Genomic DNA, 16,711 nt, shown 5'->3' with positions numbered 1-16,711 from the left:
GAGACAACATAATGGACATTTACCACATCAAAGCGGAGACTAAAACATATCTTGTCATTCAAGTGATTTGGAATGTAAAAAAATTATATCACCATTAATACTGCTTAGGTCCAAGCTCCCTTCATAAGTACAATTTAAAAGTCCACATGCCAGAAAACAGAGTTGGCAATGCCCTGACCTAACAAACCACACCATATGCTTTATCATCACCATCTTTTAGAGATAGGTGGTCACACGTGTCTTTAATTAGACTGACATTGTGCTACCAATAGCAGGTACTGACACACCAAGGAAACATTCTGATGCAAGGACAGCAGCATCAGTGAAATAAACCTTTTATCATGTTATAAAGATAAATTTAAAGATGACGTGGCAATGTTATTCCAGTGCAGCATCCATTGGAAATACATTCCAAATAACCCTATAAACTTAATATATTGTATGCTAAATTTAACTAAGCCATTTTATTGAATATCTGCTCAAAACAACTGGCTCAATGAATACTCATGATAAATTATTTCACTAATCATCTTTAAAAATATTTAAACACAGAACTTTTGTTTGCTTTTAAAATGGATTAGTGGTGTAGTATCAGGTAACTAAGGTTGGTTACTGGCTAGGTAAAACTGATAGTTTAAAGGAAACATTAAAAATCATTTATTATTTGTTTTAAAAGTATATTTTATATTAATGTGTTCATGTTAATATTAAAACAGAAAAACTTTTATCTGAAGTCTAATGAAGCCATATAAAAATATAGTGGGTCAAAATTTAAGTTGGATTGCAAAAATAATTTAGCAAATGTTCTAAATAGTGATGGAGTTATGTTTTAGTTATGTATAAGGTAAAGAGAACAGATGTCTTTTGTGTGTTCCTCATCATGTTTTTGCCTAGAGTATATTACTCAAGCTGGAGAGAATAAGCAATTCCACCAAATGAAGCCAAGATCTTAGGAGACTGTGAAGAAGTAATCTGGAATAGATCCATTAAACTTTAATGACAGATTTTTGGTATATTTGTTGAACATTCTCTTGCTGATAAAATCAACTGCTGATGAATTCAGTAAAGACAAATAAAACAAGATAAAAATGTGGGGCCAAGGTACTATGATTCACCAAATCATGAATATCTTGGCTATGAATCAAAATGATCAAAATAATACTTGGATAACATAAATAAGAGGATGCTTCTTTTGAAAAAGAACATTAATGCAGATCAACTGTAATTATAGGCCAAATGCCTCCTATTTTATCTAAGAGGGGGTTATTATATATCTTATATCTACTCTAACCCCTCTGGTAGCTAAGTAATATCCTGATGGCAATTTGTACAAGCTAAGAGGTAACAAAGTGAATATGAATTTGGATATTCATATTCTTGTCCTAAATGAAACATATTATTGAATTACAAATTTGAAGGAAGGCATTTTCTTTATACAAAATTTATGAATAACCTATCAATGATAACCATACCTAAATTATTAAATTAGCAATTAAAACAATCAATGAAGAACTGAATTTTCAACAATTAATTGCACATTTATAATATAACTATAAATAATTTAATACATTTATTTACTTATTCATTTTTGATGCATGTGCTGCTATGTAGTTCTGGGTAGGCTTAAACTTATGAACTTTTGATGATTTTTTTTTTTTTTGCCTTTGCCTCTCATGTGACCATGCTGGGTTTAAGTTGAAGACTTTTAAAGTAGCATGTTTTCTTGTGAAATGTTTAGTTCAACTTAATTTGTCCTTTTCTGTATATCTTTTTTTAGGCAAATAACCAAAAATAAAATAAACTCAAATATACTTTAATTTTACCCCTGAATGTTATTTAATATGAGAGTATCTGGATATATAACTTAACTATGTTCTAACCAACCTGCTTACTATCATTTAACATAATGTCACCAACACTTTCAACAAAAGCAAACAAACATTTATCAAGGACCACATTTAGTAAATATGTTTGGCTTTCACATTCTATTTTCAATACTATAATTAAATGACAGGACAAATTGTAACATTAGAATTATACCAATACTGTAAATTGTGTAAATGTTCACTATGAAGGAATATATAATTATATGTGGAACAAAGTAATTACTACAGTGGCAAAAATAACTTATTTTTTTGTTAAAATGGATATAGACATGGAGGCAGAATGAGATGCAATATCATTAATGATCACTGCATTAAGGAGAAAAGTATATTGCAGTTTTAAATGGCTAGTGAAAGCAATTACAAATTTATTAAACAGGTGTGTTCAATAAGAACTAGATTGATTTTTTTAATTCCATGACTAATTTTGAGTAGACTCAGCAGTCAAGTATTAGGTCCGTTTCACACAATAATTCTGGAAATGCTGAAATGGGTTTGAACTCTGAAGTGTAATTACATCCATGCCTCAACTTTTTCTCTTAGTAAGAAAGGTAGGTTTTAGCTATATCAATTCTCCATTTATACTTGCATACAGCTTAATTGTAACTGGTTATGATGGGTTTGTCATTTGAATGTCTCTTTCCTTAGTCTTTTGAATGTCTTGAGATAATTTCAAATTATTCCCTATCTTTAGTACCTCTCATTTTATGTTGTCATATTTAAAACTTGTCTTCATTGTATCAGCAAATGTGATGTGTTTGTAAAACTTCAGGCAAAATGATTCCTATATATGGTTCTGTGGTATGACCACATTCTTGCAGTCATATAATGAGGTACAAAGAATTATTGAAATAGATTTATTATCCTTTACCTTATTGAGATACTTATAGGTGACAGACAGTAGGAGAACATGGATAAAAGGTGTGATAAAGTGAAGCATATTAGAGCATATATTTCTAAGAATGTTGTAAATATATGTGTAAAAATGTCAAAATAGATAAAATAAACACATTGAAGATAATAATTTTTCAAGATTAATTTTCCATTTTCTCATTTATGTTTCTGGCTAGCTTTAATATGTCAAGTATGAAGGACTTAAGTGATGTAAATCCTTAAGAGTAACATGGAAAAATGACAGCATACTTCCACTGGTTTCTACATTTTCATGTAGTAAGAGACAGAGAGTGGTTGAAGAAGTGAAGGGGGCAATGATGACATCCTTTTCTCTGGCTTCTAAGTTTTCATGTACTAAGAGACAGAGGGAGCCCAAAGACGTGAAGGAAGACATCTCTATGGCTAAAATTTTATCAACAACATGAGCCACCAATATGGGAAGGAATTAAAGTATAAAGTTGAGAGATACTATACTCTGAATAAACATGGAAAAATACACTAAAAACTCAAGCTATATAAGAGATTGTTTGACTTTGAGAAAGACAGCTCAACATCAAGAGCTGTTCCAATCATTTTGCACAGTTCAAACAATTACAGAATTTCCATACCTACAGTATGGAAGATGATAATGACAAATTAACTTGGGTAGATGTATATTGTCCTGCTACATCTCTGCCTCCTTGTCTTCTTTCTTCTCAGTGTCTGTATGAGCTAATATTTCATGCTTTCTTGTTACACTAATCTCTTCTCTGTCAATAGTTTCTATTCGCAACTTCTTGAATAGTACTCTAAAGTCTAACAATTTCTGGTTCCTATTGAGGGCTTCAGTCGCATACTCTGTAACAGTGGTGCTAATGCCCACTAAATAATAAAATACCAATACTTGACTGAGGTAGATCCTAAACATTCATATGAAATTATTTTATTTTAATTTTCCTTATTACAACAGCTAAATGAAGCAAGCATTTAGAAAATTTTACATGAAAAGAAATGAAAATAAAAATTGATGGGTTGGGGACACAATTTACAAAAATACTAAATGGCAAAGACAGAATTTAGATTTGAATCTGTTCAAGAGTACCTTCATTCAGATATCTTCTGGCATCTCAAGTAAAATCGGTATTCTAAAATACAACTTTATTATCTGCTTTTTTTAATTATTCATCACCACTACCAACAATTCCAAAACAATTCTTTGAAGTTTGGAGTCACCTAAAGATATGTCCCCCGTCTAATCCATTTTTTTTTTTTGCATCATAAAAAAAATCTTAACAATTAACCTTTCTTTGGATTGTTTTAGTTCTAGACAGGGTACTTACTTGCTAGACTTAAAGCAGAGTCATAACCTACCTTTCTTCTTCTAGTCTTTTACATCCCCACAGTACTACTATGTGCAAATGTTTTCCTCCTTTCAACGTTTTAAAGTTTTTTCAAGTTATTGCTGTTCTTCTCCTAAATATGGCTCTCAAAGATGAGTTTATATTAAAATCTACTACAAAGGTAGCTTCAAGTAACATGACTGCTGAATTTCACTCCAGAGATTCTGACCCTGTAGTTCTGAGGCTGTAGCTTAACAATTTGCTTTCTAAATCCAAGTTTCCATATGATGATAACACACTTTACTCTTTGTATGGGAATCATACTTTGAAACCTGCTATAATCAATGTTGAGTTCCATGAAGGTGGTGACTTGCCAATGCCTAGAATGCTTTATATGATTTTAAGACCAGTCATAACAGCTGAAATCAGTATTACTCTGAGTACCTTAGAGTATGATTTTAATGGTGTAGCATGCTCTGTGGAGTGTTAAAAAGCACAATGATCAGAGGAAGAAATGAACACATGAACAAATATTTAGAATAACATGAAGGAAATTCTTCCTTACAACAAGTACAACATTTCAAAAAAGGGCAACACAACCCAGCTTATCCTTAGAGGTTGGTGGGGGAAGTTTCTTATTAGTCTAACCTGAAATCTTATCATTCAGTGAACAATACACAGAAATTCAGTGGGTGAAACAATCTGTGCAACTAGTTATTACAAGTTTGAGCAACTTTCAAGAGTTTTATGAGCGTTGATGACAGAACAAGAAAAAGAGAGGGAGTAGAAAGAAGTGGATTACTATTAGAGGATTTTAAAAGTGAACAATTATGTAAATATGTGTGCCTCAAACATCATGATTTCCTTTTAGCTGTGTTTTTGTAAAAGCATTTGACCCTTTGTTTGTACTTTTTATGTCACTTCTAAAATCTTACCTATTAATAAATGCTCATCTTCTTACAAAACCCATCATAAGATGTCTCTTCTTACAACTAAAGCACTATTTTCTTCATGTGAAGCTTGCAATACTGTATCTCACTAGTGAAATTTTTGACTTACTATCTTTCTCCATTTACTGTCACAAGAATGACTTTTGAATAAAAAGCAGAGTATCATGTTTAGATATACCCTTCAATAAATAATATGCTTGACAAAAAATTAGACAATCAGCATGTTAAGTTGATTGTTGAAATGATATGGTAATATGAGAACTAAATGTTTCAATGACAACAAAATGCTCCGAAACTCCAAAAAGGGCTTAGTATTATTATAAACCCAAGATGTAGCATTAAAATTATTAGATATAATACACTTAAAATTTGTTATATAAAATAAAAGTTTAAGTGACCTTCCAGCTAGAAAAAGTAATATACATGATACCAACCAATTATAGATAATATTTACCCTCAAAGAAGCAATAGAATTTTCCTCATAAATAAACATTTGAAACATTATTTTATATTAAATATTCTAGAATTACATCCATTGTAAGGGTTACAATAAATAATAGAATAGTGGATAAAATTTTACTTGTCTTATAATATTTTATAACTAGAATAGCCTTTTAAAATTATCGTATTTGTTTTACACAGTGTGTCTGTCTCATTATTAACTATAGATAATATTCACATATGTTGAACTAATGCCCTCCATCTCATTGGATAAGTTATGGGGAGTGGCTAACCTTATCTCCCTGATTTGTAACTAACCTCTAACACATACTTCAAGGTATATTTTATGTACCACACAAACAAGATTAAAATTTCCCAAAGTCAATGAGATTCTGAGTATCAGAAGCCAGAAGTTGTGGGTTTTTTTTGTTTTTGTTTTGTTTTGTTTTGTTTGTTTGTTTTTTTTGTAGAGGGAGACTTTTAAGTGAATTTGCCAGGCTGAAGCAGTCAGCAGGTATTCATGGGGAGGTTCTGACAAAATGGTTGTGTGCACTGAGAATACAAATGTTTGTGGTGCTGTAAAGACTAGAGGTTTTGATTCCTATGGGCACAGAGAGAAGAAGTGGGCTTTAGAATATTCCCTGGCCTATTAGTTTTCCAAACGCATGGTGAATTATTTAACCAAATTATAAAATGACAGATATTATTCTTTGGACCAAGTAGCAAAACTTACAAATATTCATAAATTTAAAAATTTAAGACTATCATATCAATCTAGAGATTTTTCTTTTTCATGGTTGCCTGTGGAGTTATAGAGATCATCTTTATAGGATTATTTCTTTAAATACTTAAAAAATATTAGCCTTCAAAAAGAAAAAAAAGTTTCATTATCAACATTTATATATGCTTGTGTACAGTCCCATTCTTACCTCCCCAATGGTAAAGTATAAATGTTATCTTTTCTCAAAGAAATTCCAAATAAACTATATAAATATGTGATGTTAGGAGTTATTCTACACTCAGATATCTCCCTATCTTTTAAAAAACACCGGGGAGACCAGACTCCATACAAATGATCACATGGTGACTAATGACTCTTAATTTTTGCCAACAATTTTTGTACTGGTGTGTTTATTATAGTACTGTTTCTTAGAGTTACTAAAAATTACCGAAGTATCTAATGAATGAATACTTTGTGCTAGTGACTTCCATTTATTTTAGCAAAACAAGCTCCTAGAGGAAATGTCATAGTAACAAACATTTTGGAAGTGTTTAACTCTGACCTATTTACTTTATCTTTCAGAGAACCTAGAACTAGTAAGTCTGAAGGATGAATCTGCCCAACTCACCTTCACTCACATTTTCACAAAGTGTGAATGAAAATCCCACATTTTTCAAGCATTTGGAGATACTGTAATCTTTAGATATAAGTAAGGAATTATTGATGATTCAAAGATAAACTAATGTATATACACCGAGTTAACAAAATATATTTAAATAAGTGATTTTAAGTTCTACCATGAGGTAACTTTTAAAGGTAAGTGAGAGGAGCAGTCTGAGACATTCTAAGTTTTATCTATTCTAAATAAAACTTTAGTATTAATAGTTTATACAGATATTTAGAAAAGATAGCCTTGGGATAAAATAAACAAATATTGAAAAGATGAATATGGGAATTAAATATTTCATTTTCATAGGAAACATCTCCACAATTTTATGTTTATTGAGTAACTCTTCACTTTACTCCTCCATGATGCTAAAAGGTCAATTCTCTACTACAACATATGTAGTTATTTTTTAAAAGTGCCTTTGTTTCCATGTGGCTTAATTTCAATGTAAAACTTAGACCATATTAAGTTACACATAATTTAAATGCATATATATTTAATACTTAATATTTTCACATGACTTTTAAAGTCTTGTATATAAACTATGTGTATATATAATGTGTGTTTAGATCTGAGGTTCAGTACTTAACAGGGGAATTTTCAAAACATAACAATTTCTTATTGTGAAGATAGAGGAAGAAAATAAAGCAAGCCAATATAAGCACTCTAAAAAGTTATAACTCCCCCATCCCTGCCCCTTAGAATCTGCTCATCAGTTATCTAGACGTTCTGGGCTTGCATCTTGATTATGCAATTTGAAATTTGGGTGAAGAAAATAGCAATTGTGTTTTTTCCCTTTAATGAATCTTTCATGCATTTCTATAAACTATCACTTATATTAGGTGTACCCTTTGTGTCACTAGTATCTCTGCGTTGGTAAGGTGATCCCAAAGCTGTGGGCACAGTTCAGTATCTTGTACACATTGTTGTCATTCCCTGTTCCCATTTCAACATGGCATTTGGTAATGTTGTAGTCTCTGAAGGCCAAAGTTTATTTTGGAGGCTTCATAGTATTCGTGCATACATGGAATGAAAACTAAATCAAAGCAAAATTTACTTTCATTTTACTACCATTCATAATGCCCTTTGATTTCTTTAAATTGTAAAATTAACTGAGTCTGAAAAGTATTGCTAGGGAAAGAGAAAGGAGGCCATCACATTACAGTACACAATGAAACTGGGGTGAACCTCTAATTACATAAAACAGAAGATTTAGTCCTAAAAAACACTTGTGTATTTTAAAGAAAAACAATAATACAGACCTTAAAATTTTTATAACAATATTTTATGAGTTAAAACATTTAGAACAATATTTTGTCTACATATATTTGAAGTCATTCTGTTTCAGCCACTCCTTCCTATAGTTCAGTTTTTTTCTTAAAAAAAAAATAGAATGGAAATATATTTATTTAAAAATAAAGATAATATTCCCGATTACCAAAGTTAGGAAATTAAACAATGCTTCATTATCTCAAAATCTCAAATTTTCATTTATGGATTTTTGAAAAAATACTCATTTCTAAAAAACTCAGGCTTACATTTAGTTTAGGAGCCAAAATATCAAAAAGCAATAAAAAAGCAATCCAAACCTCAGTATTAGAAACTAACATACATAAAAATGTGTAACTGGTTTGAATAATTTTAAAATGTCATTTATAAGTAAATACTTCAAAATTTATGACTATTTAAAAATACTTCTAAATATTGTAATATGTGTATAATACAGTAGATACTAAAGCAAGTGTAGATATGTGCATGTTTCATTAACTAAATACCATTCTAAATATTTATTAGTAAAAGTTTTACTTTAAAATTTCCACAATGCAGAAATTGTCTTTAAATTTATTTTTATCAGAATTCTGACAACCAACACAAAAGTGGCAGCTTTCCATTGGCCACTGTCATCTCTACACACCATATATTACAATTAAAAAATAGCTTTTCCTGTCCAATCTGAATATAATAAAATGTAGAAAGAAAACAATGTGAGATGAAATTTAAATAAGAAACAATGGCTGATAATATGTGAAATTTTAGCTGCAATGATGAACAGAATTTACTCATGATATTGAATACTGGGGATACACATGATAAAATACTTTCCAATTAATGTTATTGTCTTTTTAGTTTTCTACGACCTGATATTCTATAGTATTTTTCTTCCATGCACTAATTTTAACAGAGAGGGAAATGCTATATAGTAATTGTCCAACCCTATTTTTCATGGGAAGGAGTAGATGAGGCTAATGTGACTGACAAGGTAGAAAAGTGCTGAGAGTATTGATGCTAATTTGCAAATGAAATACACATTTAAACTAAGAACCTAGAGTATGTAAAAAAATCTGACAATAGACATATTTCAAGCATACAGAACAATCACTTGTTGTAAGTAGTTTAAAATTTCATGTAATAACTAGACTATTTTTAACTGTACATTTGCACTTAGCTGTATTCTGATAATAAAAAGAAGTTACAGCAACCATTTAAATAAACAATTATACTCTTCACTGTGAAGCTAGTACTAACTGTACAAATAAGAAAGTAACAAAACAGATGTTTGCAAAGAAAAAAATTGGTTAAAAGGAAGTTATCTTTATTAAGGCATAACAAATAATTTCTTTTATATGAGAATTTAATAGAATTAATTCTAGTTTTATAATAAAAAGACAAGGAAATATTATGGTGGATGATGAAGTAACAAGTTGATTATTCAAAATAAAAGATACAATTTATGTCAAATAAGTGGCACTTTAAAACCAGTTTGTACACAATTTAATGAAGATTAAATTCAACTTAAAAGAAAAGCTAATATCTCATAGACTACTATATAAGATGAATAACAAATGTTATTATAAATAACAAATATTACTTTGAATAACTGAAATGTGTGACACATTGTTTAATTTTATCTTGTATATTTTACCCTTCCAAACTATAGCATTTCATTCACTTTGTTTTAGAATACCTTTTCTGGAGAATCCCAATACTGTTCTCATAGGTTATTATAAGAATCACTTATTTATGAATATGTTAAATAACTTGCTAATATATTAATCTCTATAGTCTAGTAATATGTGACTATATGAATATTGTATGGGAAATAGTGCCATTTGAGAGCTCAGTTTTCAATATTTTTGGGCTTAAGGGATTATAAGATAAATAACTTCTCCTTTGAGAAAGGGAATCAGAAAAGGCAAGGAGAAAATCGAACACCACAAGAATGGAGGAGAAATAGTTAACTGAGAAGAGAAGTATATAATGAAGGAAAGAAAAAGAAATGGGATAGGAAGAAAACTAAAACTATAAAGAAAAAGATTACTTAGAAAACTGAGGGGCAAAGCACATCTACTATAACATGGTACCATGATATATATGCCACTAAATGACATCCAGGAAAGTGTTTAGAGCTAAAGGGGAACTGAAGGAATTTGAGCAGTAATATATTCTCATTATACTGACTTCTAATTTCAACAATGTTCTCTTATTCTGGGGCTGAAGAACAAAAAGATCAGCTCACAGCCAGAGATGAGAAGGCAAATTGGGAATCAGACAGGCACAACCACAATTAGAAAGAAGTTCCCAGGTAATTCAAAAGTCAGCCTGTTCCCTTTGCTTTAATCTCCTTCTTTTTGATTTACCAGCCTCACTCAGTAATATTTACCATCTTGAGAGTAAAAATGACACTATCTTATGTTTTTCTTCCATCTGTCAATAACTGATGATCAGCCATACTATGTGTGCAGCCTATCTTCTTGAAATTTCAACCTGGTTATTCCATTTAGGTAGCTTGTATAACCAAATATACTGAACCACATTTGCCAAAATATTCAGGAAGTGCCAAGAAAACCTTTCACAATAGCAATGGATATGTTTTAATATTAACACAAAATAGAAGGAACTTTCCCAGATGCCAGATTCAGTCACCATACATACCCCCTTCTTTGAAATAATATACCTAAAAAGAAAGTGTATGCTTTCAGTATGGACAAAATACTTAGAACATTCATACCAACAAAAGTATTAACCTGTAATTTAGTAGATTTATTAGAAATGTGGCCAGATGTTTTTGAATAAGTACAATATTATTAGCAAAAACAAAACAAAACAGAACAAAACAAAAAACATATTTATACTCCATCATGAGGGAAGAGTTTCTGGTTCAAATGATGCCAAGGTGGTAAGGAGAGGGAGAGGAAGATGGATAAGGAGAGTGAGATGGAGAGGAAGACGGAAAGGGAGATAGAGAAACAGAAGGAGGAAGTGGGAGAGAGAATTACAGAGAGATGGAGAGAGACAGAGACACGCAGACAGAAGTGGAAATAGAGACAGAATGAATCTGGGGTATTTTCAGCAGCCTTTCAGAAGTTGATCTTCAGAAGCAGGGAGGACATGCAATAGGAATCATTCTGCTTTGCTGGATGTTCATGAGTTTTTTCCTTCTTCCTATCTGGCAGTCAGTTTCTCAGGCACAGAAGTATGTTGATGTGAAAAGCTTAAAGGCTTATAATGAAGAATATAGCAAGATGAAAATGGACATGCAACTTTCAGTTTCAGGTAACAAAATATATATTTTAATAAAGGGACATAGGAGAATCACACACATCTAATTGGACATGCTAAATAGGTAAGAGAGGTAAGAAAGTCAATTGCTATTGAGTATACAAACCACAATGGCATTCAAATGTCCCTGTTATTCATTTACCTTTCATTGACCCTCATGGAAATATTTAAAATTGTTTTTCAATGAAATTCATATAAAGAATATGAGCAGATTTTTATATCGTACAATACAACTTGCAGTAGTAAGGTTTTTAAATGATAGAAAACTACTGATACAGTATCTTGCCAAACAATAAGATTTAGCATCACCTTTTCCTAATTGTTGAATCTGGAATCATATAGGCTAATTCCCATAATATCATGATTCTGGTAAATTAATGAATAGATTTATTCATTTATATTATGTATTTTAATCTATTACACTATTTACTGCATCATCATAGCCAAGCACTACTCTGCATTTTAATGACTACAGAGGATAGAAGGGCAATTGCAGACCACAAATAATTCACACTTAGTTCAAATAATTCATCCACCTACCCATGTTTTAGCAGTATAAAAACTCAGATAATTTTTATTCTACTCTTACTATGCAGAATATAACATAGGCAACAATAAAAAAGAGGAAAGTGTAGTTTACATTAAATTAAAAATTTCATGCACAAATATGCCTTTTACTTTAGCACAAAGAAGAAAATCTGGTAAGTAATCACATTATTAAACAAGGCTAGGTTCGCAATCTCAATATAGCTTCCTTTTTCTGTTTTAATCCAAAACCCACTTGTTAGCTATAATAGCAGACTATCATGAAACAGGACTCCAAGAGGTCCAACTACAGTATTAGGTAAAAGGATAGAAGAGAAGAAGAAAGGTCAATTGCTATCAAGTCTCTAATGTGTCTCATCATTTGTGATCGGCATTTTACTTATTCAGTCTATTGGAAGGAAGCGAGCTCAGTGAGAAATGGCAGTAAAGATGAGCTTCAAACCTAATTCGAATTTCAGGAAGACTGATTCACTACTCCACTTATGTAAATTTTCTCTCTCCTCTTTCCTAATACATGGCCCACTAAAGGTCTCATTGAATCTTGAGATTTACTCACATGATTATTAACTTACTAGGATTCTTATTCCTTTCTTTGATAATTTTATAAGTTGAATTGTATAAAGCTGCAATAAGATTGAAGTAAGAGTCTGGGTATTGGAGTAAGAAAGTTATGAGATGCTGATGAATTAAATACTTTTTCTGAGTCTCAATTTTCATACACAGTGGCTTTTCTGCAGTATTTATTATGAAGAATAAACAAAATGTAAAATATTTGTGTTTACAGTTACAGGTAAGTTCCAGTTATTGTTAATATTTCTAGAAAGGTAAACTACTCTGACAATATTAATCACTTAAGACCATAAGAAAATTTCAGAGCACAAAGTACACCTATTTTCCCCAATTGTCATTATATATAGTTTCAAAAAATGTGTAATTATCCCTGTGATGAAAATGTGTATGCAAAATATCATAGCATTTAAATGTCACCAATTCATACAGATTTTATTAGTTCATCTGTAAATATTTAGACCTTGATAATCATTTAATGAATGTTAGATTTAGTCCATAAGGAATACTCTTTAAACAATGTTCTTTTTTTTTTAAACTAGAAACTAACTTCCATCTTAAACTGTATCAGGTAGAATTTCACACAGAAACAAAACCAGAGAAGGTGTACTTGTAAAAGTCTCTGATCAAGAAGGAAACAATATGAACAGAACAGAGGAAAAAGCTGCCAGTGTATTAGAATAGGTGCTTTATCCCCTGGTCCAAATTCTCACTCTATGGATCCAGAAATTTCCAAAAGGACAACCACACTGAACAATTTTTTGAACAATTTTTTATAGTGCGAAAATACAGTCACCAAGCCTATCATGGGATAGAAAGCCTTTGCATATTATTAGTATTTTATTGTTCAGTACCAGCCACACGTCAATACATCTCATTTAAAATTTTCTATCCACTTTTATATCAGGTAGACAATGAACTCACTGAAGAAATATTTTAACTTTCATTAGCACTGGGAACTTTTCTAAACTTTCTTGAAGAAAAACCAGTCTTCCCAAATTTTCATTAGGACTTGCAAAAGCAAATTTAGCTTAACGGAATGAACAGGAAATGATCACTCACCCTGAAGCTAGTAAATAGTGTAAAATGTTTGTTTTTTTTAAAAAATCATACTCCTAAAGATGAAGATTATTATATTGATAATCCCATATTATTTTAATATCAAATTACAACATCAGACTTTATGTTTGCCAAAGAGAAGAAAGAAAGCAAACCATCTGTGGCATATGAAATAATCAGAAATGAACACCATTCATTTCCTACAGCTTTGAAAATTCATCATCACATCTATCACAGGGTGCCATTCAGAGTTCTGTGAACAGATTTGTGAACTGTGTAAGACAAGAAAGCTTCCTGAACTTATTTAATATAATATTTTTTAGAAGTAAATCGTTCCTCTTGGCAAACCAAGAACCAAGTCAGCTACTGAAGAGTAGAATTTTTACAAAAATGTGCATTTAAATTATGCCCAAATCCTCCACAAATTAATGAATAAATCAGTGTTCTAACAGATAAATGAATATGTTTACCACAATTATATATGTATATATATATATATTTAATAGCTAATTCACAAACCTATAAATATGAAAATGAAGTCCTATCCAGAAAAGTCAAATTTGTAACCACCAATATTCTCTTATGTTTTAAACAGTCATGCCTTACATTCCAACAAACAATTCAGAAGACTAATTATTCATTTTTTAAAAAGTTCTTCAATTATCTTGTATGAAATACTGGTGTTTAATTTCACTAGTATCATTTTAAAGCTTTAGCAAATCTTTATATTAGTTCCTCCCACTGACTCTTAAGGTAATTATACATACCACAGTCTGATGATTAACTTGAATCACTTCATCACCAGCATGGATTTTCTTGCACCGATCTGCAGGTGACTGAATTTAACATAAAAGACATAATATAAAGGTTAGCAGCCTTTTCTTTTCTTTGGAAACATTACAAAAATCCATCTCTTTAATTAGATTTTTAAAAATTAATTATAACCTTCAAGTAATTATTAGAATATGCTTACTGATAGTAAACACATGGCTTGCATTCTGTGTATAGGTAATGACCAATTAAATGCAAAGTCATAGATATTTACACTAGAAAAGAAAAACATCTTTCTGAAAGCATTGAAGGACAATAATTGCTACTAAATTCGGCAAACTTAATCAAGAACACCCTGCTAAGTTATACTAGACAACAGGTTTGAAAGTATCTTTCACAAATAGACAAATTAAAAACAATAAACACAAAGCCAACAAACAAAATGAACTAAGAGAAAGACAAGGAGAGGGGTTGGAGTGGTTGGTGAGAAGTAATGTATGAAGAAAATATTGCAATAAAAATGTAAAAATATGTGTATATTTTATAATACTTTCATAGTTTTACTTAGGCCTTTCCATTTAATATAAATAATTCATATTAAGATAAATTGATCAATATTTTCAAGTATATGCATGTGATTAGCATTAAACTTTAAAGCCTGATAATTAAGTTAATAATTTATTTCACTATTAATAAAGCCAATTCTAAAAAATACAGAAAAGCAAATTAAAACAAACAGCAATTAGGTGAAGTCTGCATTATATAACATTGTCTCTAAGTATCTAATTACAAGAGTATGCTGTTCTACGTAATATAATTGTTTGACAAACCACAGTAAGTGAAACAACATGTCAACGCTACAGCACATAACAATTCCGTAACTTCAGTCTCATAATACAAAACAAAAATAAAGCCAATTTGACAACTTAATATTTATAAAATTTAAAATGTATAATAGAAACTAAAATGACATTCATAATAGAAACTTTTTAATTCTCCAGGTGTTATAATAGATCTTATAGACTTATTTTTCTAGTTACCACTGATTAACAGTTATATGTATTTTAGGCATCTTTATATGGCAATAAACTCTTGTACATTGACTCTTCATATGGATTTTTATGAAACAATCTATTAAAATCATTTCCTTATGCTCTGATATTACTCAGTAGCATCTATTAAAAAACAAAGAAAATTAGTGTGGTGACAGAATCCAGAAAATAAAATACTGCATTTGATCCAGAAATGGGGTGTACTCTAAAAGTGATTTCTAGTTCTTTTGTGTTATTTTGTTTTATGTTTATGTGGTGGTGGTGGTGGTGGTGGTGGTGGTGGTGTGTGTGTGTGTGTGTGTGTGTGTGTGTGTGTATGTGTTCACAGCTGTGTGTAGGCTACAGGTTGATGTCAGGAATCTTCCTCAAATTGTTTCACCACCTTATTTATTCTTTCTTTTTAGACTGAGGTCAGAGACCCCTATGGAAGAGTGAGGGGAAGGACTGAAGGAGCTGAAGGGGATGGCAACCCCATAGGAAGAATAACAGTATCAAGTAACCTGGACTCCTCAGAGCTCCCAGAGACTAAGTCACCAACTAAAGAGTATACATGAGTCGGTCCATGGCTCCAGCTACATATGTAGCAGAGGCCTGACTTGTCTGGCCTCATTGGGAGAGGATGTGCCTAATCCTGTATAGACTTGAGATGCCAGGAAAGGAGGATGCCTGAAGTGGGTGGAAAGGGGAACAACCTCTCAGAGGCAAAGTGGAGGGGGACTAGGATGAAGAACTGTGTCAGGGTAGACCAGGAAGGGGGGCGGGGCAACGCCTAGAATGTAAATAAATAAAATAATTTAAAAACATCAGGGAATTTTTTTCATTCATTCATTCATTTAATTTGTCTGTGGGCAAGCTTGTGTCATGGTGCCGTGTGTGGAGATCAGAACAAAACTTGTGAGCCACTTATTTTCTTCTACTGTGTGGCTTCCAGGTACAGAAATCAGATTATATTCTGTGGAAGTGTCTTTACCCACTGATCCATCTTACATACACATGTCCTAGCATGCCTGCGGAATTCAGTGGGCAACCTCAAGGTGCTTTCTATTTATTGCACGGGCTACAGTGAATGAACTTAACTTGTCAGGCCTGGAAGTAAACACCTGTACCTGCTGAGTCCTCTTGGTGGCTGCACCACCTTGCCTTTTGAGACAGTTTCTCTAAGTGAACTGGAGCTCATGGACTAGCTATACTGAGTGGCCTGCAAGCCTCAGGGTTCTCCCTGTCTGCTCTCCCAGCACTGGTGTTACTGATGTCTTCCTCTATGGCACCTGGCTTTTCTGT

General features: G+C 31.5%; 1 protein-coding gene across 5 annotated transcripts in view; it reads right to left on the bottom strand.

Moving 5' to 3' along the window:
- Positions 1–16,711, bottom strand: part of Cnksr2 (connector enhancer of kinase suppressor of Ras 2) — a 223,579-nt gene that overhangs the window by 95,321 nt on the left and 111,547 nt on the right. For all 5 annotated transcript variants that reach the window (XM_034486264.2, XM_076918814.1, XM_034486263.2 and 2 more), the window contains exon 8: positions 14,375–14,443. In XM_034486264.2, coding sequence (XP_034342155.1) covers positions 14,375–14,443 — 69 coding nt within the window. The remainder of the gene's footprint in view (positions 1–14,374; positions 14,444–16,711) is intronic.

The sequence above is a fragment of the Arvicanthis niloticus genome, chromosome X, assembly GCF_011762505.2.
Source record: "Arvicanthis niloticus isolate mArvNil1 chromosome X, mArvNil1.pat.X, whole genome shotgun sequence".
Lineage (NCBI taxonomy): Eukaryota > Metazoa > Chordata > Mammalia > Rodentia > Muridae > Arvicanthis > Arvicanthis niloticus.
Note: the sequence above shows the minus strand (reverse complement) of the source record. Positions and strands in the feature narration are given on the sequence as shown.